The 24,908-nt window shown below is 42.7% G+C and overlaps 1 protein-coding gene across 1 annotated transcript in view; it reads right to left on the bottom strand.

Annotated features, from left to right (window-relative positions):
* Positions 1-261: 261 nt before the first annotated feature.
* LOC135481245 (brefeldin A-inhibited guanine nucleotide-exchange protein 1-like) overlaps positions 262-24,908 on the bottom strand; it is an 85,671-nt gene continuing 61,024 nt past the window's right edge. Inside the window, 19 exon segments of the mRNA XM_064761088.1 lie at positions 262-3,995; positions 4,694-4,811; positions 5,517-5,655; positions 7,542-7,722; positions 8,702-8,844; positions 10,419-10,545; positions 11,057-11,165; positions 12,066-12,204; positions 13,527-13,580; positions 13,583-13,661; positions 13,953-14,056; positions 14,059-14,081; positions 15,466-15,596; positions 16,094-16,254; positions 16,816-16,988; positions 17,272-17,423; positions 20,738-20,907; positions 21,781-21,918; positions 22,716-22,842. Of these exon segments, the coding sequence (XP_064617158.1) occupies positions 3,858-3,995; positions 4,694-4,811; positions 5,517-5,655; positions 7,542-7,722; positions 8,702-8,844; positions 10,419-10,545; positions 11,057-11,165; positions 12,066-12,204; positions 13,527-13,580; positions 13,583-13,661; positions 13,953-14,056; positions 14,059-14,081; positions 15,466-15,596; positions 16,094-16,254; positions 16,816-16,988; positions 17,272-17,423; positions 20,738-20,907; positions 21,781-21,918; positions 22,716-22,842 (2,406 nt within the window). The 3' untranslated portion in view covers positions 262-3,857.

The raw sequence follows: 24,908 nt of genomic DNA, 5'->3' as shown, positions 1-24,908 counted from the left end.
TGTGTATACAGGATCTGACCACATTTACACCTGATCAGGCTCATTGGGATGCATGTGTATACAGGATCTGACCACATTTACACCTGATCAGGCTCATTGGGATGCATGTGTATACAGGATTTGACCACATTTACACCTGATCAGGCTCATCCGGGATGCATGTGTATACAGGATCTGACCACATTTACACCTGATCAGGCTCATCCGGGAAGCATGTGTATACAGGATCTGACCACATTTACACCTGATCAGGCTCATCGGGATGCATGTGTATACAGGATCTGACCACATTTACACCTGATCAGGCTCATTGGGATGCATGTGTATACAGGATTTGACCACATTTACACCTGATCAGGCTCATCCGGGATGCATGTGTATACAGGATCTGACCACATTTACACCTGATCAGGCTCATCCGGGATGCATGTGTATACAGGATCTGACCACATTTACACCTGATCAGGCTCATCAGGATGCATGTGTATACAGGATCTGACCACATTTACACCTGATCAGGCTCATCCGGGATGCATGTGTATACAGGATCTGACCACATTTACACCTGATCAGGCTCATCCGGGATGCATGTGTATACAGGATTTGACCACATTTACACCTGATCAGGCTCATCAGGATGCATGTGTATACAGGATCTGACCACATTTACACCTGATCAGGCTCATCGGGATGCATCCGCATACAAGATTTGACAACATTTACACCTGATCAGGCTCATCCGGGATGCATGTGTATACAGGATATGACCGCATTTACACCTGATCAGGCTCATCCGGGATGCATGTGTATACAGGATATGACCACATTTACACCTGATCAGGCTCATCAGGATGCATGTGTATACAGGATCTGACCACATTTACACCTGATCAGGCTCATCCGGGATGCATGTGTATACAGGATCTGACCACATTTACACCTGATCAGGCTCATCCGGGATGCATGTGTATACAGGATCTGACCACATTTACACCTGATCAGGCTCATCGGGATGCATCCGCATACAAGATTTGACAACATTTACACCTGATCAGGCTCATCCAGGATGCATGTGTATACAGGATTTGACCACATTTACACCTAATCAGGCTCATCGGGATGCATGTGTATACAGGATTTGACCACATTCACAACTGATCAGGCTCATCCGTATACAAGATTTGACAACATTTACACCTGATCAGGCTCATCCGGGATGCATGTGTATACAGGATTTGACCACATTTACACCTGATCAGGCTCATCCAGGATGCATGTGTATATAAATGTATATGTATAGAGATGTATATACAGAGATATGTACACATCAGTATAACAGTTAGCAGTTGTACATGTGACAGTAAAAAGAGTAAAAACACAGAGCTGTACATACACAGTCAGACTTCACCAGTTTTACCAGCCAAACATTAGCCATACGCAGTCTCTACATTCACATATGTTCACATATGCTCTTCCCCAAATATATACAAATCATTTGGAATAAAGGATCACAAAATGATGCCAGAGCATCAATAACAGGAAGTCACATTGTCTGCCTCATAAATAAGAATACCATACATTTAAATGTGAAGAATGTCAATGATATGAAACTCATACAGATTTATTTGATTGCTGCTATACGCTGTACTCAGGAATATTTCATTTATACGACAGGGGTCAGCATTATGGTGGGAGGAAACCAAACAGAGCTACGACCTTCCACAGGTTACTGGCAGACCTTCCCATGTAGAAACTCACACAGATGTAGCCAATGTTCTCTCCCATAAAGCAGGGACCCCCATGTTAGTTTAGTCAGGGGTATGCATGTGAGGATGGATGGAAACAGGTAACTTCTGTGACAATGCCCAGAAAAAATCACAAACATGTGACGCTATAGCTCTAATACAAAGTTCACACCACAACACCAAGTGCCAATACAGTACAAATGTAGGGAGTCAGTACAGTACTCCCACCTGCATACTGGTATTCTACTTCTGCTTTTTTTGAAAAAATGGTATGTGTATGAGGTGCTAACTGACACATGTAAATGCATCAACAAAGCTTTTTATACCTATTACTAGCTCTTCTCCACCAGCTGAAGTATGCATGTAGAATATAGAGCAACATGTTTACCTGGTTAAGAGCTTATAATGGAATCATCTTTAATGCTCAGATTAACAGATTAAACAGATTTAAAAAATTGCCATTTCCATGGAAACAATGGTGACACAATGACATAGCAGCAGCTTTACTGCATTACATCTCAAGTACATGTAAGAATAGCAAATAGCTAACACCACATGCTAGCCTCAAACACCACATGCCAGCTTCTCAAATACCACATGCCAGCCTCAAACACCACATGTCAGTCTCAAACACCACATGCCCGCTTCTCAAATACCACATGCCAGCCCCAAATATCGTATGTCGGCTTCTCAAATACCAACTTATTAAAAGAGCTCATATAACAAACAGTATAAACAGTGCCTCACATGAAAACAATAATAATAAAATGAAGTATGTTTAGACATCATCTTTGTCTAGAGGTTGATCATGGATATTTTATACAAAACAGTTCAGACTTTATCCAGGCTTGTACCAATACGACTGAACGAGAACTGTGGACTTCCAGCCAGGACTTGTGTAATACACTCAGAGTTGTGTCCCCTCTCAAGCATGAACTGATATCACATTTAACAGGAAAAACTGATATATCAGAGACTGCATTAAAATGACGACCATTCCGATTACAAAGCACATATCACTATGCCTCTCTGTACAAAAAATGTGTATGAGTTTTAAACTCGTGTTATTCACATTTCATGGCAGTTCCCAGGCCTTTTGCCTATATTGACAGTATGCATATAGTTTGCATGAGCTATGGACAGAGAAATTCACTGTTATACAATGTACATATAGATATTCCTGCTCAACTAACAATTTACGGACACTCCTCCTTCCCCTCCCTCCCAAAAAACAACAGAATTTTATTTTATGTATACAGAGACAATGTTGTGTGGTAGGTACAACTCTTCAGTCACATTACAACATTACTAGAAAAATCTGCTGTCCATTCGACATTTTTACCTGAACATGTACAGATGTAGAGGGCTCTCAACACCCAGATGTATACCCGTCCACAGCATTAACAAACTGACAAAATATACACACCTAGAAGTATGCTGGAGGGTTACAGGAACAAAGGATTTCACAATCACTTATCTTTAAACCATTCTCCTTTTACACAGATTCTTCATGACCACACGATGGATATAGACAATCTTTTCTCAGTCGCATTATGTACAGTTGTTTCCTCACCAATTGTGCAGTAATGGCAGCAGTTATGACACACCATACATATAATCACATTTGGAGACAAGCCGTTAAATGAAGACATACCCTGATAGCATCTGATGCCAGACACATTCAACACAGTCCTCTGTGTCCATCACCCTGGAGACTTTCCCCATCTTCACCAAACCAGTGAGGTGTGAATACTTGTGTTTCAGCTTTCTGTATTGTTGTATCCTGTGTAACAGAGCCTCTCAACCTCAGATGGTCAATGGTTTCCACAGATCTGGACATTTCACTCAATCACCATTTTTCCTAGCACTTTCAGCTTTTGTTCTTATTGATATTCACCCTGACTACATTATCTACACACACTACAGATGTGGGAGTACTATGCCTGTGGCACATGTACAATGTGACCGGGTCGTTTATTGCTAAGGTAGTTTTGGACACACTATACCCACTAACATAACAGCCCCATTGCAGAAATTTCCATACATGTAATGCTGAAGGTGTTACCAACACTAGCATACATGTAAAACAACTTCATCATGGACTGGTGTTCTTCATTCCATGTCTGTAATGCTGAATGCATTTCCAACACGAACATAAAACTTTTTCAGCACAGAGCGTAGTTCTGGCTTGAGGTCGTAAACAATCATGTCACAGACAAGACTGTAGTAGGCTTTGGTGTGGACTTGAAACTGAAACACAACAAACCAGACACATTTTACACAGTTGAACATCTGACAAAGATGAAAAAGACAAGTGAACACTTCCCATAGCTGAACATTTGACAAAGATGAACATCTGACAAAGATGATCATTTGACACAAGTAAACACTTCCCACAACTGAACATTTGACACAAGTAAACACTTCCCACAGTTAATCATTTTACAAAGATGAACATTTGACACAAGTAAACTCTTCCCACAGTTGAACATTTGACACAATAGTACATTTCACAGTTGAGCACTTCCCATAGTTGAACATTTCACACAGTAGAACACTTCCCACAACTGAACATTTCGCACAGTAGAACATTTCCCACAACTGAACATTTCCCACAATAGAACATTTCCCACAGTAGAACACTTCCCACAACTGAACATTTCACACAGTAGAACACTTCCCACAACTGAACATTTTGCACAGAACACTTCCCACAACTGAACATTTCCCACAGTAGAACATTTCCCACAACTGAACATTTCACAAAATAGAACATTTCCCACAACTGAACATTTCGCACAGTGGAACACTTCCCACAACTGAACATTTCACACAGTATAGAACACTTCCCACAACTGAACATTTCCCACAGTAGACACTTGAATGACAAATGAACAGAACACAGGGTAACTACACTAGTCCCCACCCTACCCATGGTCAGTACTCACCCTCTTGTCTGACATCTTGAGGAGGCGTGTCAGCAGCAGAATGAGCAGACTTCCCCAGGCTTCCCTGTGACTGTCTGATTGTAGACTGAGGAAGTAATCCAGGGCTGTGCCACACACACTGTCAACATACAGGCAAATTGTGCAGTAAGTCTCATCCAACCAATAGTTTTAAAGCTTTAAAAATGCCTGAAAATTTCAAACCTTTGTCAAGTCTGGATAGCAACTATGTTGTTCAGCAGGTCATAAGTGTACACATACATGTACATGTATCAATCAATAGACTTTTGGAATATATCTATATGTCGTGGACTTTCTGAGAATCGCTTGATTGAACACAGAATGATCCTATAACTATTCTATCCTATAATCTGCTTCCAAAACAGGTCATGTTTACATCTTTCTGTTTTATTTCCTCATGTGTTTCACTCTGGATTAGTAGGCTGTTTTGCAATTTCTATACAACAAACAATTTCTATACAACGAACAATTTCTATACAACAAACAATTTCTATACAACGAACAATTTCTATACAACGAACAATTTCGGCAAAAGGTTCAGAAAGTTCAAAACAGGACAACAACATTATCAAACTCTGCAAGAAGTTTCAATTCAATGAAAAGAACCGATTTGACAGAAAGTCTGTGAAACTATCCAAAAATAATTTTAGATGATAAAATGAATAAAACACCTTAAAACTCAAATCTGGTTTGTGTGTCATCAAGGTGAAGTGCAAAGTCTCAATTCAATACCAACTCAATTCAATTCAACACTGACTGACGGACTGACAAATGAGGCTAGATGTAACCTATAGGGCGTTAATACCTGATGAGTCTGCTCTCGACAGCGGGCCATGCATCGTGCCGTGCGTCATCATTATACATTCTGAACAGTATCCTCAGTAAACATGCCAAGCTCTGGGTTTCCTGCTTCAGTAAGTTAGGTTTGGCCTTCCCCTTAAACCCTGTAACATACAACAGACACTCAATATCATAAGAATTACAGAACAAACCTTGTTACACAGGCTCTCTACAGACTCCGCAGGAGTGAACCGCTAGTCTCTCTGTAGCTCACATGAGGTGCACTGAAGCTGTGCTTCAGTTGAGCTTCTGGTCACAGAGTCCAAACATCCCAACAGTATGTGTACAGCCTGTGCAGGTCAATGACAGTGGGCTGCTGTGCTTCAGTTGAGCTTCTGATCACTGTGCTCAACCATCCCAACAGCATGTCTACAGTCTGTGCAGGTCAATGACAGTGGACTGCTGTGCTTCAGTTGAGCTTCTGGTCACTGTGCTCAAACATCCCAACAGCATGTCTACAGCCTGTGCAGGTCAATGACAGTGGACTGCTGTGCTTCAGTTGAGCTTCTGGTCACTGTGCTCAAACATCCCAACAGCATGTCTACAGCCTGTGCAGGTCAATGACAGTGGACTGCTGTGCTTCAGTTGAGGTTCTGGTCACTGTGCTCAAACATCCCAACGGTATGTCTACAGTCTGTGCAGGTCAATGACAGTGGGCTGCTGTGCTTCAGTTGAGCTTCTGATCACTGTGCTCAACCATCCCAACAGCATGTCTACAGTCTGTGCAGGTCAATGACAGTGGACTGCTGTGCCTTAGTTGAGCTTCTGGTCACTGTGCTCAAACATCCCAACAGCATGTCTACAGTCTGTGCAGGTCAATGACAGTGGGCTGCTGTGCTTCAGTTGAGCTTCTGGTCACTGTGCTCAAACATCCCAACAGCATGTCTACAGTCTGTGCAGGTCAATGACAGTGGGCTGCTGTGCTTCAGTTGAGCTTCTGGTCACTGTGCTCAAACATCCCAACGGTATGTCTACAGTCTGTGCAGGTCAATGACAGTGGGCTGCTGTGCTTCAGTTGAGCTTCTGGTCACTGTGCTCAAACATCCCAACAGCATGTCTACAGTCTGTGCAGGTCAATGACAGTGGACTGCTGTGCCTTAGTTGAGCTTCTGATCACTGTGCTCAAACATCCCAACAGTATGTCTACAGTCTGTGCTTACAATATCTGAGCTAGTGGCGAGCTTGTAGCATGCCATAAGAGACTGGTACTTGGGTGATTAACAGTTACAGGGAAGTAGTCAGACAGAAAACTCAACCAACTACATGTTGAAAAAATTGCTTTCAGATTGGGACTTAATGCTTTCTATGTACCCTTGCTAATTTAGCATTCCTTAAAAGACAAGACAGCACCTGGCTAAAACATATTTTAATCAAAAGCCTGATACTCAAGCTTTCTAAAAAGTATCACATTTTATTATTTTAATGAGAGTTCACCAAATAACATGTAGAACAAAATGACAATACTTCACAAATGACTGGTGTGAATCAAGGTAGCCATCTTGGGAATTGTATCCCATCAAGCACTATGCTATCAGATTTTGTGGCCTAATCTGTGACATAGCTTTTACCCATTCACTGCATGAAATGACAGATGATAAGACAGAGCTACTGGATAAAACATCATTTTATTATTGTTTACAATGATTTAGTTACATGAAGCCGTAGCCTCATTTCACACAGTATTATGGGAGCGTTCTGTATCATTTACGGACCACAGCAGACGTAGAATTACACGAATTACAAGCCGAGTAATAATGAACGACAGTATCACAAAGGATGTAAGTACACAGGATACTGTATCTGCCTAAACTGACTTCATCCCCCAGCAGACCCTTAGCCTACTTAGTCACTCTGTTCAAATTATACAAATACATTGTTTTGTCGTTTATTTTATCGTTTAGTCAGTAGTTTCTAAACAACAAATGTCAGAGTCAGTGAAATTAAAACTTGTATATTTTTTCTCTGAAGTATCAACTGGTAGACCACTCACCTGCTTTCCAGAGTATATTTCGCTGCTCATGGTTTGAGTTGAAGGCCTTGGCAAAAGTGTGTGACTCAAGGAGACAGTCTGCTAGCTGGAAGAGCTGTGAGGAGGCTAGATACTGGTACATGCCCTGATCTTCCTTCTGCTGGCTCGGGTCACTGCCATATGGGATCTCATCCCCCTCAGCCTGAACACAACAGCAACAACATGGCAGCAGGAAATATCAACACAACAAGAGGCCTGGGTGGCCTACAGCAACAACGTTGAGGAATATTACATTATTTAGCCTGTAATGTAACCACTGCACTAAGTGACAGGGCCCAGTTGCACAAGCTGTTTTAACGTTACGAGACTGCAAATACAAGGACGACATAATGCCTATGGTAGTGGTTGCCGAGGTGGTTAAGTGAACGCAACGTTAAGAGGGCTTGCCAAAATGGGTATGTACATATACTTATAGCAAGTTAATCTGCTCTGTCAGGTGACATTTCTGACACAGCTTGCCTGAGCAGCACTCAGGTTCTCAGATATCAGTCATTTTATTTATAAGAAGTTTATCTGCTCTGTCAGGTGACATTTCTAACACAGCTTGCCTGCGAAGCAGAAGCCAGGTTCTCAAATATCAGTCTTTTCACATATAACAAGTTTATGGGCTCTGTCAGGTGACAATTCTAATACAGCTTGCATGAGAAGCAGCAGCCAGGTTCTCAAATATCAGTCTTTTCACATATAACAAGTTTATGAGCTCTGTCAGGTGACAATTCTAATACAGCTTGCATGAGAAGCAGCAGCCAGGTTCTCAAATATCAGTCTTTTCACATATAACAAGTTTATGAGCTCTGTCAGGTGACAATTCTAATACAGCTTGCATGAGAAGCAGCAGCCAGGTTCTCAAATATCAGTCTTTTCACATATAACAAGTTTATGAGCTCTGTCAGGTGACAATTCTGTCAAAGATTACCTGATTAGCACCTGTCAGGTGACCTTTCTGCCATAGCTTACCTGATCAGCACCTGTCAGGTGACCTTTCTGCCATAGCTTACCTGATCAGCACCTGTCAGGTGACCTTTCTGCCATAGCTTACCTGATCAGCACCTGTCAGGTGACCTTTCTGCCATAGCTTACCTGATCAGCACCTGTCAGGTGACCTTTCTGCCATAGCTTACCTGAGCAGCAGCCAGGTTCTCCATGTCCTCCTTCTTACTGGTCGTAGGGAAGAAGACAATATTATCAATTGTCTGTATCAGCTCTAACTGAACTACACACTTTATCAGCAGGGCCTGGAACAGTCTCTGTTCAGGAGGCACTTCTGTAAACAGGGTCAGTCATATTTCTCAGTGGTATTTTACAACATCCAAGAGTTCAAAGGATTACATAGCTGTAAATTTTCTGCGTCTCTAGGGAACTAGAGACATCAGATATATACTTGTACGATGTATACAGCACACACGAACACTATCAAGGTCTTCAACGAACAGCAGATCTTAGGCACTTCTAGTTTTACCACAGCAATTCTGAACAATGAATTGTAACCCAAAGTACAAGTTAATTACTGCAGAATTTCAAGCTTGAGTATACCATTTGTGTAACAGGTCCTCAGCAAGGCCATTGTCAATACGCTGTGTGAACAAACACACCGGACACATCCCTGTACATCATTTAAATGGATAGACTTTATCTTACTAAAGATCATACTAAAACTGAAAACAAATCTGAAATGAGTCCTAATAAAAGTAGATAATATTAGGGTACATGTGCACTGTAGCTATACTCAATGGACTTGGGGATTTTGTGTTCCTGGGACTCTACAGACTCTATAGCTGCTATAGGTACGTGTACACTGTAGCTATACTCACTGGACTTGGGGATCTTGTGTTCCCGGAACTCTACAGACTCTATAGCTGCTATAGGTACGTGTACGCTGTAGCTATACTCAATGGACTTGGGGATTTTGTGTTCCCGGGACTCTACAGACTCAATAGCTGCTATAGGTACGTGTACACTGTGGCTATACTCAATGGACTTGGGGATCTTGTGTTCCTGGGACTCTACAGACTCTATAGCTGCTATAGGTACGTGTACACTGTAGCTATACTCAATGGAATTTGGGATTTTGTGTTCCCGGGACTCTACAGACTCCATAGCTGCTATAGGTACGTGTACACTGTAGCTATACTCAATGGACTTGGGGATCTTGTGTTCCCGGGAATAGCTGCTATAGGTACGTGTACACTGTAGCTATACTCAATGGACTTGGGGATCTTGTGTTCTCGGGACTCTACTGACTCTATAGCTGCTATAGGTACGTGTACACTGTAGCTATACTCAATGGAATTTGGGATTTTGTGTTCCCGGGACTCTACAGACTCCATAGCTGCTATAGGTACGTGTACACTGTAGCTATACTCAATGGAATTGGGGATCTTGTGTTCCCAGGACTCTACAGACTCTATAGCTGCTATAGGTACGTGTACACTGTGGCTATACTCAATGGACTTGGGGATTTTGTGTTCCCGTGACTCTACAGACTCAATAGCTGCTATAGGTACGTGTACACTGTGGCTATACTCAATGGACTTGGGGATCTTGTGTTCCTGTGTCTCTACAGACTCTATAGCTGCTATAGGTACGTGTACACTGTAGCTATACTCAATGGACTTGGGGATCTTGTGTTCCCGGGAATAGCTGCTATAGGTACGTGTACACTGTAGCTATACTCAATGGACTTGGGGATCTTGTGTTCTCGGGACTCTACAGACTCTATAGCTGCTATAGGTACGTGTACACTGTAGCTATACTCACTGGACTTGGGGATCTTGTGTTCTCGGGACTCTACAGACTCTATAGCTGCTATAGGTACGTGTACACTGTAGCTATACTCACTGGACTTGGGGATCTTGTGTTCTCGGGACTCTACAGACATGTTACTGTTGACACTATGCTGGCTGTCTGCTCTCTTCAAGCGTGAAGTGTCAGAGATGTTATCCAGAGAAGTCTGTGAACGGTCATCCTGTAAAGGAAAGGATCCCATCAACCACTAAAGGACTTGCCTGTAAGAAGGATATTCAATAGTTTGGGGAAATTTTAACCCTATTTATATGTGTGTACAATATACATTCATGAATATTGTCATAATTCAGATTTAATGCTTGTGTGTGAATATAAACTAAAAAACAACACGACATTTAAATAAATAAATGTTACGTTGATCGCATCCTCATTTATTGTATATTTATATATAACTGGGTCAGACTGCCTTTATACCAAAAGGTGGTCCAAAATACCCACCATACAAAAATATTTTTAAATGGCATTTTCTCCTTGAAAAAAACAGTTGGAAAAAAAATGACAAAATTCTCCACAAAATTTCTGAAGTGCAGCAAGAGTCTCCTAGTTGAGAGCTTGATAAAAAGTTATGGCTGATTAATCGCCACAGACTGGTGGAATGACTGCAGAGGGTGTGCTAGAGGCTTGCTTCAGATATCCTACCCTTGTGACACAGATGTAGATGGAGTGCATACCTGAATCTCTTCCCGATGAGACACATCATAGTCTGGTATTGTATCCTGACGCCCTGTCTTCAGTGGAGACCCATCATCTAGTTGAGTATCAGGTCTCCATGACAACAAACTAGAGAGAGGGGGAAAGGGTACACATAGCATGATTTAGATACAAAAAAAAAGAAAAGAAAAGAAAAAAATAACTGCCTACAGAATACTTGAATTACATTTCCTTTATAAATATTGGCAGCGAAAATTCTTAAACAAATGCCACAAATATTCCCGAAAGAGTTTTCATCACTGACACCAATTTCTAAAATCTTGATCATGACATTTCACTGCATGCAGAATTCCATATTAAACCTGCAGAACATATACCCATGTATGTACCTATTGTGTTCTACAGCTGCTATAGCTGGCTTCAGCCTGACACTCCCTAGGCTAGGAATGGTAGTCCTCTATAGTCGGCTATAGCCTGACACTCCCATGCTAGGAATGGTAGTCCTCTATAACTGGCTTCAGCCTGACACTCCCTTGCTAGGAATGGTAGTCCTCTATAGCCGGCCATAGCCTGACACTCTCATGCTAAGAATGGTAGTCCTCTATAGTCGGCTATAGCCTGACACCCTTGCTAGGAATGGTAGTCCTCTATGGCCGGCTTCAGCCTGATACTCCCTTGCTGGGAATGGTAGCCGGCTATAGCCTGACATTCCCTTGCTGGGAATGGTAGTCCTCTATACCTGGCTTCAGCTTGACATTCCCTTGCTGGGAATGGTAGCCGGCTATAGCCTGACACTCTCATGCTAGGAATGGTGGTCCTCTATACCCGGCTTCAGCCTGACACTCCCATGCTAGGAATGGTAGTCCTCTATAGCCAGCTTCAGCTTGACAATCCCTTGTTGGGAATGGTAGTCCTCTATAGCCAGCTTCAGCCTGACAATCCCTTGTTGGGAATGGTAGTCCTCTATAGCCAGCTTCAGCCTGACAATCCCTTGCTGGGAATGGTAGCCACCTACAGCCTGATACTCACTTGCTAGGGATGGTAGTCCTGAAGATGTCCAGCATCACAGAACCTGTTTTATCCCATACTTCTGATGAGAACTTGAGACCATTTGATATGACCAGGTTCTCCAGACAGTTTGTCCCTGATCGGGCCAACTGCTCGTTATCTGCAACAGGAAATGTAACGTACACAAGTGTGTTGTACTGTAGCATTGGTAGAGGAGCATCGTAACATACACGTGCGTGCTGTACTGTAGCATTGATGGAGGGGCATCATAACATACGTGTGTGCTATGAGCACTGGTAGAGGAGCATCGTAACATACATGTGTGTGCTGTACTGTAGCACTGACGGAGGGGCATCATGACCTACACATGTGTGCTGTACTGTAGCATTGATGGGGGAGCATCATAACATACGTGTGTGCTGTGAGCACTGGTAGTGGAGCATCGTAACATACATGTGTGTGGTGTACTGTAGCATTGACAGAGGGGCATCATGACATACACATGTGTGTGGTGTACTGTAGCATTGATGGGGGGGGGGGGCATCATAACATACACGTGTGTGCTGTACTGTAGCATTGACGGAGGGGCATCATGACATACACATGTGTGCTGTGCTGTAGCACTGATGGGGGGGCATCATAACATACACGTGTGTGGTGTACTGTAGTATTGACGGAGGGGCATCATGACATACACATGTGTGCTGTACTGTGGCATTGATGGAGGGGAATCATAACATACACGTGTGTGCTGTACTGTAGCATTGATGGAGGGGCATCATAATATACACGTGTGTGCTGTACTGTAGCATTGATGGAGGGGGATCATAACATACATGTGTTTGCTGTACTGTAGCACTGGTAGAGGAGCATCGTGACATACATGTGCGTGGTGTACTGTAGGATTAGTGGAGGGGCATCGTAACATACATGTGCGTGCTGTACTGTAGGATTGGTGGAGGGACATCGTAACATACATGTGTGTGGTGTACTGTAGCACTGGTAGAGGAGCATCGTAACATAATTTGTATAGGGGCATCGTAACATACACGTGTGTGCTGTACTGTAGCACTGATGGAGGGGGCATCATAACGTACATGTGTGTGCTGTACTGTAAATTGATGGAGGGGCATCATAACATACATGTGTGTGCTGTCCTGTTGGATTGGTGGAGGGGCATCGTACCATACATGTGTAGAGGGGCATCGTAACATACACCTGTGTGCTGTACTGTAGCATTGGTAGAGGGGCATCGTAACATACATGTGCGTGCTGTAACGTAGGATTGGTGGAGGGGCATCGTAACATACATGTGCGTGCTGTACTGTAGCACTGGTAGAGGGGCATCGTAACATACACGTGCATGCTGTACGTAGGATTGGTGGAGGGCTATCATGACATACACGGTGTGGTGTACTGTACCATTGATGGAGGGGGCATCGCTCTGAGAGCAGAATGAGTGTAGGATGTCTTAGGACTTACCTTGCTGGACACACCAGTGTAGCTGCTGGTAGAGCTCTGAGAGCAGGATAGGTGTAGGATGTCGTAGTACTGAGTGAACACGTCCACAATGGCATACAAGGCATGGTTGCAGGTTGTCGTCATCCACTCTGCTTTCTGAATTGAGATACAATCTGGTCAAACACTGGCTGCTTAGGCAGATCACTATCTACAGTTTGACTTGTATAACAAACGATGAATGGAATGCTGGGAGAAACGATGGTCATTTGAGAGGTAGCAGTCAAAGCCCGAGCTTTAAGTAAACCGGTCAGGGGCTGACTCACCAACAACAGAGGCACACGTTATGAGGGGTATATTAAGCAAAGCAGCTTACACTACCACTTTAAATAGATATTCTTCTATGTCCTAAATTAAGTTGAACCTTACTCCCTTACTACAACTACGTACCTCGTTCTGCTGCTCGGGTAACTTCATGTTATCAAAGATCCTGAAGACAATTCTGAAGAGGTCTCGCCACCAGTGCTGCTGGAATGATTCTCCATACGTCTTCTAATCTCAAACATCACAGTCAAGCCTCTGTCAAATGATAACACAGCAACATGTAGATTAAATGCAACATGTTGGCCTTGAAGAACTCAGTTATTGCACTTATTTTATTGGTGTTTCAGCAGCAATTAGTTAATGGGTAGAGGGAACCTGAAGTATCCATAAAAAAAAAACGAGTATGGCACACCAAGTACACCTGTACCCGATTACACCCCAGTCTAACCAGCAGAAGCAGGATTTCATGTCACAGCCTCAATGGTGAAGTTTTGGACAAGTTGTCTTCTTACAGAACACAGTGGACAACATGTCCAGCATGGATCCTTGGTATTGTAGTAGTTATACAAAAGGTGATAACACTCTAAAGAATCTAAATAATGAAAGAATAAAAGTAATGGTTAGCAAATCGTCACAAAAACACATGGAACAGAACATGGAGGAGTTCTCTAGTCTGACTCACGTTGTCCTAATGTGAGATTCACACCTGTTAATGATACAGGAGTGTTCACACCTGTTGAATTATACAGAAGAGTAGTCTAGTCTGACTCACCTTGTTCTGACACCCAGTTTACACCTATTGATGATACAGGAGAGCTTTCTAGTCTGACTCACCTTATTCTGACATTGAGTTCACACCTGCTGATGATACAGCAGAGTTTTCTAGTCTGACTCACCTTGTTCTGATATTGAGTTTACACCTACTGATGATACAGGAGAGCTTTCTAGTCTGACTCACCTTGTTCTGACATTGAGTTCACACCTGTTGATGATACAGGAGAGCTTTCTAGTCTGACTCACCTTGTTCTGACATCGAGTTTACATCTACTGATGATACAGGAGAGCTTTCTAGTCTGACTCACCTTGTTCTGACATCGAGTTTACATCTACTGATGATACAGGAGAGCTTTCTAGTCTGACTCACCTTGTTCTGACATCGAGTTTACACCTACTGATGATACAGGAGAGCTTTCTAGTCTTGACACCTTGTTCTGACATCGAGTTTACACCTGTTGATGATACAGAAGAGTTGTCTAGTCTGACTCACCTTGTCTTGATGTCCGGTTCACACCTGTTCATGATACAGAAGAGTTTTCTAGTCTGACTCACCTTTTCTTGACGTCCAGTTCACACCTGTTGATGATACAGGAGAGTTCTCTAGTCTGACTCACATTGTCCTGATGTCCAGTTCACACCTGCTGATGATACAGATGAGTTTTCTAGTCTGATTCACCTTGTTCTGACATCGTGTTTACACCTTCTGGTGATTCAGGAAAGCTTTCTAGTCTGACTCACCTTGTTCTGACATCAAGTTTACACCTGTTGATGATACAGGAAAGCTTTCTAGTCTGAATCACCTTGTTCTGACATCAAGTTTACACCTGTTGATGATACAGAAGAGTTGTCTAGTCTGACTCACCTTGTTCTGACATCCAGTTTACACCTGTTGATGATACAGGAGAGTTCAAAGAGAACAGGGAACCAGCCTTTGACCCAGACTCGGTCCTCCTCAGGGACGTTCATCTCTTCACTGCCATGTTCGCGGAACATCTGCAAAATAAGCACGTCACCCAGCTTAATCCTCAAGCCTTACAATTTACACTGTCCCTCTCATCAGTATACTGATACTCCCTCACCCTGACTGTCAGGTTAAGTTGTACCAAGTCTGTCATGTCTAATGCCCCATGACTGTCCTGTCAGGGGACTCACCTTTGGGTTTGAAAAAAGTGTGTCATGTTTAACGTCCCTGGACTGTCCTGCCAGAGGCCTCACCCTAGGGCTGCACCAAGTCTATGATGTTTAATGCCCCAGGACTGTCCTGTCACGGGACTCACCCAGGGGATGTACCAAGCCTGCCATGTTTAATGTACCAGGACTGTCCTGTCATGGGACTCACCCAGGGTTTGTACCAAGCCTGCCATGTTTAATGTCCCAGCACTGTCCTGCCAGAGGCCTCACCCCTATCCTGACTGTCCTATTGGGGGACTCGCCCTGGGGCTGTTGTAATACACATATATGTGTAATTTAACTGCCCTTTTCCTACTTACATTTGGTTTCTCGGCCACATATTTGGCACAGTTTCTGATGAGTCGTATGGCCTCCATGCTGGTGTCTGGGAAGGCTGCGTTACAAGCAAACTCTGACAGACACTTCACAGCATCTTGGAAAGAGTCAATAATGGAGGCAAAGTGCTTCTCAAAGATACTGGCTGTAACAGACAGAAGGAGGACACATATTACTGACATGGGTTTAGAAGAGAGTACCATTAAGTATTCATCATTACAAATTACCTGTACACAATTGAGACTTACAGGTAGGCACACTTACTCCTGGGGTACAGAATGACATAAGGTACAAATTACATCACTTTATAACACAGTTATAGGTCTAATTATTTATCTGACTGCCTTTTTACACCAAACTCAAGAGCACTTTACTTATACAAAAGTTTACAAATTAATGGCTGGATACAAAGTTACCCAACTCTCCCTCTCAGGAGTTAAATCTGAAAAATCTGTGTAAAAGCTGCCAGCCAAATTACCTGGTGCAGCATTCAAATATCTCACTGGTAACCTCACTGGCTAGATTCCCAAAATGAGAGACTCCAGTCTGACGGCTATAATTCTGAACCAAGCATTTTCTATCCGCACACAGAGCCTAGAAGGTTCCTAGCCACACACAGAGCCTAGAAGGTTCCTAGCCACACACAGAGCTTAGAAGGTTCCTAGCCACACACAGAGTCTAGAAGGTAAGAGGTTTCCTGACTCACATATGATTTTCCCAGTTGTCTGGAAGGCCAGCTCCACAATACCCTCATCTAGATCTGAAGCAGCCAGATGGAACACACTGAAGATGTTCTTCCAACCAGACTTGATGTTTCCTGCCTGTGAGTTGACCATCTGAGCTACACAGCGGACCACCATATCCCGAATTGTTGGTGACCTTCACGAGGCAAAGGCACAAAAACTCAGTAAAGTATGTAATATCAGCATTTTTCAGCTTTCGGCTCTTTTACAACCATATGACATTCAATAACAAAATATTATTATACTTCACAAATACATTTTTAATTTCATGCAAACGGTTTTGGGCAAAACATTATTTTTGTACTCTGTATCCGCACACAGAGCCTTATACTTCACAAATGCATTTTTAAAATATATTTTTAATTTCATGCAAACGGTTTTGGGCTAAACATTATTTTTATACTCCTAGATGATCTTACCTATTCTTTTTCATGATATGTTCAAATGGTCGGAGAAAATCTTTCTGAAATCTGAAATTGGCAAATTCTCCTTTCTCCAAAAACTTCATAGAGAGTTGACGAAGTGAGTCTACGGCAAAGAAAGCAATGTCCTCATTTGGGTTACACCCGACCTGTTAAAGAGAGTAAAGGAATAACACACCATAATACATCATACATCATGATACGTCATACATCATGATATGTCATGCCTCATGATACTTCATGCATCATGATATGTCATGCATCATGATACGTCATACATTATAGTACGTCATACATCATAGTACGTCATGCATCATGATACGTCATGCATCATGATACGTCATACATCATAGTACGTCATACATCATGATACCTCATACATCATGATACGTCATACATCATAGTACGTCATACATCATGATACCTCATACATCATGATACGTCATACATCATAGTACGTCATACATCATGATACGTCATACATCATGATACGTCATACATCATGATACGTCATATCATGATACATGTACATCATGACACACCACACCCCATACCTCATAATACATAATACATCACGATACATCATGATTATACTGAAATGACTAGGGTAGACAGGACTACTACTCATGGGTATGCTGAAATGACTAGGGTAGCTAGGACTACTACTCATGGGTATGATGAAATGACTTGGGCAGCTAAGACTACTAATCATGACTGCTGAAATGGCTAGGGTAGCTAGCACTACTACAAATAAGTAAGCTGAAATAACTAAGGCAGATAGGACTACTACTCATGGGTATGCTGAAATGACTAGGGCAGATAGGACTACTACTCATGGGTATGCTGAAATGACTAAGGCAGCTAGGACTACTACTCTTGGGTATGCTGAAATGACAAGGGCAGCTAGGACTACTACTCATGGGTATGCTGAAATGACTAGGGCAGATAGGACTACTACTCATGGGTATGCTGAAATGACTAGGGCAGCTAGGACTACTACTCTTGGGTATGCTGAAATGACTAGGGCAGCTAAAAATACTACTCATGGGAATGCTGAAATGACTAGAGCAGACAGGACTACTACTCATGGGTATGCTGAAATGACTAGGGCAGCTAGAACTACTACTCTTGGGTATGCTGAAATGACTAGAGCAGATAGGACTACTACTTATGGGAATGCTGAAATAGCTAGGGCAGATAGGACTACTACTCTTGGGTATGCTGAAATGACTAGAGCAGATAGGACTACTACTCATGGGTATGCTGAAATGACTAGGGCAGCTAGGACTACTACTCATGGGTATGCTGAAATGACTAGGGCAGACAGGACTACTACTCATGGGAATGCTGAAATGACTAGGGCAGCTAGAACTACTACTCTTGGGTATGCTGAAATGACTAGGGCAGACAGGACTACTACTCTTGGGTATGCTGAAATGACTAGGGCAGACAGGACTACTACTCATGGGTATGCTGAAATGACTAGGGTAGACAGGACTACTACTCATGGGAATGCTGAAATGACTAGAGCAGATAGGACTACTACTCTTGGGTATGCTGAAATGACTAGAGCAGCCAGGACTACTACTTATGGGAATGCTGAAATGACTAGAGCAGCCAGGACTACTACTTATGGGAATGCTGAAATGACTAGGGCAGATAGGACTACTACTCTTGGGTATGCTGAAATGACTAGGGCAGCTAGGACTACTACTCATGGGTATGCTGAAATGACTAGAGCAGCCAGGACTACTACTTATGGGAATGCTGAAATGACTAGGGCAGATAGGACTACTACTCTTGGGTATGCTGAAATGACTTGGGCAGACAGGACTACTACTCATGGGTATGCTGAAATGACTAGGGTAGACAGGACTACTACTCATGGGAATGCTGAAATGACTAGAGCAGATAGGACTACTACTCTTGGGTATGCTGAAATGACTTGGGCAGACAGGACTACTACTCATGGGTATGCTGAAATGACTAGGGCAGCTAGAACTACTACTCTTGGGAATGCTGAAATGACTAGAGCAGATAGGACTACTACTCATGGGTATGCTGAAATGACTAGGGCAGACAGGACTACTACTCATGGGTATGCTGAAATGACTAGGGCAGATAGGACTACTACTCTTGGGTATGCTGAAATGACTAGGGCAGATAGGACTACTACTCTTGGGTATGCTGAAATGACTAGGGCAGCTAGCACTACTACTCATGGGTATGATGAAATGACTAGGTCAGATAGGACTACCACTCTTGGGTATGCTGAAATGACTAGGGCAGCTAGGACTACTACTCATGGGTATGCTGAAATGACTAGGTCAGATAGGACTACTACTCATGGGTATGCTGAAATGACTAAGGCAGCTAGGACTACTACGCATGGGTATGCTGAAATGACTAGGGCAGATAGGACTACTACTCATGGGTATGCTGAAATGACTAGGGCAGCTAGGACTACTACTCATGGGTATGCTGAAATGACTAGGGCAGATAGGACTACTACTCATGGGTATGCTGAAATGACTAGGGCAGACAGGACTACTACTCATGGGTATGCTGAAATGACTAGAGCAGATAGGACTACTACTCATGGGTATGCTGAAATGACTAGGGCAGATAGGACTACTACTCATGGGTATGCTGAAATGACTAGGGCAGACAGGACTACTACTCATGGGTATGCTGAAATGACTAGGGCAGCTAGAACTACTACTCTTGGGAATGCTGAAATGACTAGAGCAGACAGGACTACTACTCATGGGTATGCTGAAATGACTAGGGCAGCTAGAACTACTACTCTTGGGTATGCTGAAATGACTAGGGCAGCTAGGACTACTACTCATGGGTATGCTGAAATGACTAGGGCAGATAGGACTACTACTCATGGGTATGCTGAAATGACTAGGGCAGACAGGACTACTACTCATGGGTATGCTGAAATGACTAGAGCAGATAGGACTACTACTCATGGGTATGCTGAAATGACTAGAGCAGATAGGACTACTACTCATGGGTATGCTGAAATGACTAGGGCAGATAGGACTACTACTCATGGGTATGCTGAAATGACTAGGGCAGACAGGACTACTACTCATGGGTATGCTGAAATGACTAGAGCAGATAGGACTACTTCTCATGGGTATGCTGAAATGACTAGGGCAGATAGGACTACTACTCATGGGTATGCTGAAATGACTAAGGCAGCTAGGACTACTACTCATGGGAATGCTGAAATGACTAGGGCAGCTAGGACTACTACTCATGGGTATGCTGAAATGACTAGGGCAGATAGGACTACTACTCATGGGTATGCTGAAATGACTAAGGCAGCTAGGACTACTACTCATGGGAATGCTGAAATGACTAGGGCAGCTAGGACTACTACTCATGGGAATGCTGAAATGACTAGGGCAGCTAGGACTACTACTCTTGGGAATGCTACGACAATACTCACCGTATTGAAGTGATCGCCGAGAATCTGCCAAATGCGAGACCACTGTAGCCTGATACGGCCCATATTGTAGTAAGAGATTTCCACTATCTTCTGTAGACTGAACATCCGCGGATGAATCGTGTTGGCAAGCTCATCCAGGGATACGTGACACAGTGCCTTCACAAACTCCACTGCCAATACAATAACAACAACAGTTTACTTATTGGAAGATCTCAGTTAGACAAAATTAGGGTAGTTCTGCTATTGTAATATTGGTTCTGCCATCATAAAACTTTACTTTTATCAAAATTTCCTTCGATTTTCAGAGACTTACCCACACTGAAATTGGGTATCATTTACAATGTTGTTGAATTTCCTATTTATAAATTGTAACCAAAAACTACTATAAATACAGGCACTGTTATTATTTCTTCATTATCAATTACAGGAAGCATATGTCTGCAGGATACTGGTCAATTATTACAGATCCTTAGTCTTTTGCTACCCCACATTTGGGAGCCAATGCTTATGTTTACAAAATTCCATCAGGAAATTAAATGTAAAATTAGAACAAATTACCTGGCGCTGCAGACAGAGGTTGTCTACACATGTAAGTTATCATCCCAATGGGACAGTGCTGTGCTGTTGTTGTTGTTCACCTATAGCAGGTCTACAGGTGTAATTTATCATCCCAATGGGACAGTGCTGTGCTGCTGTTGTTGTTGCTCACCTATAGCAGGTCTACAGGTGTAATTTATCATCCCAATGGGACAGTGCTGTGCTGTTGCTCACCTATAGCAGGTCTACAGGTGTAATTTATCATCCCAATGGGACAGTGCTGTGCTGTTGTTGTTGCTCACCTATAGCAGGTCTACAGGTGTAATTTATCATCCCAATGGGACAGTGCTGTGCTGTTGTTGTTGCTCACCTATAGCAGGTCTACAGGTGTAATTTATCATCCCAATGGGACAGTGCTGTGCTGTTGTTGTTGCTCACCTATAGCAGGTCTACATGTGTAATTTATCATCCCAATGGGACAGTGCTGTGCTGTTGTTGTTGCTCACCTATAGCATCTCCATCCAGTTTGACTGAGCCTGTGAATATCCTGTCCACTGCGACAACAACACTCTGTGAACTGGTCTCCCCCATTGTCTCCTGGATGTTGGCTAACTTTTTGTGATCTAAACCACCTCGTGCTATCACTGGAAGTATCATCAAAATCAGAAATCATGCAGGTAACATAGACAAAACATGAATGTTGTAGACGACAGTGTCTCAAAGTGATATTTTTCTTTCGAATCAACACTTATTGAGGTAAGGAATTTTCCTTAATTTCTCTTAATTTTATATGCTACATTTCTTAAAATCTATTCTGACCACTCAAAATTCTTGAGAAAACAAATTATCATGTTTCTTGAGTATAAAATTTAGGTCTTTATTTTACGGCAAATGCAAGTTTAGAAAACGAAGACGCTCTGAATGTAGCAGGAACTTAGAAATATCACACAACTTGACAAGAGCTGTGTTAAGTTACATATCAGCTGTGCAACATTCTGAGAGATAACATACTTTAAGAGGAAGTCATAATAAGGTAGACATTATCCTATGAGTGAGTGAGTGCAGGGGATTTAACGTCTTACTTAACAATTTTTCAGACATATGATGACGCAGGAGTCCTTAGAGTACACATGTGTGTAAAGTGCCTACTTGTTGCAGGACGGATTTCCACCGCTCTTTTATCTTGTGCTGCTTCACTGAGACGACTTCCCGAAGGCAGGTAAGCTGTTCTGGCAGAGCCATTATACTGATATGGGTCCCTTAATGTTGAACGCCAAGTGAGGAAGGTACAACTTCCTCTTTTAAAGTCATAGATGTGACTCGTTCATTATCCTACGATTAAAGTCTGTGAAGACATGGGATGAAACACCACGTATGAGAAGAAACAATAAAATAAAAGGAGAAGGACCTCTTGAGAATAAATATCAGTTTGCTAACCTACCTTCAGGGTCAAATGCCTCAATGGGGTGTCCCGCTGAGCTATGGTTGTTAGAGCTGGAGATGTACCGTGGTTTCACACCTGTCCCTATCAGCTGAGCAAGCTCCAGCTGAGAGATACACTTCATTATCTACAACATACACAGGAGATACACTTCATTATCTACAACACACACGGGAGATACACTTCATTACCTACAACACACACAGGAGATACACTTCATTATCTACAACACACACGGAAGATACACTTCACACAGGCTGTGTGAGATAAAATTCATTATCTACAACAGACACGGGAGATAAACTTCATTATCTACAACATACACAGGAGATACACTTCATTATCTACAACACACATGGGAGATACACTTCATTATCTACAACACACACAGGTGATACACTTCATTATCTACAACACACACAGGAGATACACTTCATTATCTACAACACACACAGGAGATACACTTCACACAGGAGATACACTTCATTATCTACAACACACACGGAAGATACACTTCACAAAGGCTGTGTGAGATACAATTCACTATCTACAACAGACACGGGAGATACACTTCATTATCTACAACACACACATGAGATATAATCCACTATCTACATCTACTGTGTTTATCTCACACAAGAGATAAACTTCATTATCTACAACACACACAGGAGAGACATTTCATTATCTACAACACAGCTGGAAGATACACCTCATTATGTACAACAAAGGTGGGAGATACATATCATTATGTACAACACAGGTGAGAAGTACACATCATTATGCGCAACACAAGTGGCAGATACACATCATTATGTGCAACACAGGTGGGATATACACATTATTATGTGCAACACAGGTGGGAGATACACATCATTATAAGCAACACAGGTGGGAGATACACATTATTATGTGCAACACAGGTAGGAGATACACATCATTATGTGCAACAAAGGTGGCAGATACACATTATTATGTGCAACACAGGTGGGAGATACACATCATTATGTGCAACAAAGGTGGCAGATACACATTATGTGGAACACAGGTGGGAGATACACATCATTATGTGCAACACAGGTGGGAGATACACATCATTATAAGCAACACAGGTGGGAGATACACATTATTATGAGCAACACAGGTGGGAGATACACATCATTATAAGCAACACAGGTGGGAGATACACATCATTATGTGCAACACAGGTGGGAGATACACATTATTATGAGCAACACAGGTGGGAGATACACATTATTATGAGCAACACAGGTGGGAGATACACATTATGTGCAACACAATATAAATATGATCAAAATCTATGCTGAACACATTTGTCACCTGAAAATGATTAAACGTGTTACATCCTCATTTATAACATTACTACGCCAAGGCAATACATACCAAGCAGTGGTTCCAAATATCCACCATACAAAAATTATTTAAAGGGTTTCTTTCTCTTTAATAAAAAATTGCAAAAATATTGTCCACATTTAAATCTAATTTTTCACAACCTTTCATCAGAACTTTTATGTTGTCTCCACCTTTAACCTGTCCCTTGAGCCTACATGCAGCTCTGGGAATTGCCTGCCCTTCCCTCCAGCAAGAACTTGCCACCCCTGAGCCTAGAAAAGGGAGTTGTCTGCTCTTCCCTCCAGCCAGGACTTGCCACCCCTGAGCCTAGACCAGGTAGTTGTCTGCTCTTCCCTCCAGCCAGGACTTGCCGCCCCTTAGCCTAGACCAGGGAATTGTCTGCTCTTCCCTCCAGCCAGGACTTGCCGCCCCTTGGCTTAGACCAGGGAGTTGTCTGCTCTTCCCTCCAGCCAGGACTTGCTGGCCCTTAGCCTAGACCAGGGAGTTGTCTGCTCTTCCCTCGTACATGGACTTGACCCCGGGGTTCGATCTGGGAGTTATCTGCCCTTCCCTCCAACCAGGACTTTCAAGTGACTGCATCTACATGTATGTCTTCGATTTGGATCATATTTATTTCCCTTGGGCCAGTAATATAGAACTTTTGTGGTTTAGCAACGACCATAGATGAACAATCTAGGCTTGCCCCGCTGAGCCTAGCTCAGGAAGTTGTTGGCCCTTCCCTCCCACAAGAATTTACCCTTGACACTAGCTCTGAGAGTATCTGCCCTTACCTTCAGCTAGGACTTGTCCCCAAACCTAGCTCTAGGAGTTATCTGCCCT

The sequence above is a fragment of the Liolophura sinensis genome, unplaced genomic scaffold, assembly GCF_032854445.1.
Source record: "Liolophura sinensis isolate JHLJ2023 unplaced genomic scaffold, CUHK_Ljap_v2 scaffold_14, whole genome shotgun sequence".
NCBI lineage: Eukaryota > Metazoa > Mollusca > Polyplacophora > Chitonida > Chitonidae > Liolophura > Liolophura sinensis.
The sequence above is the reverse complement of the archived record's forward strand: the minus strand, read 5'-3'. Positions and strand labels throughout refer to the sequence as shown.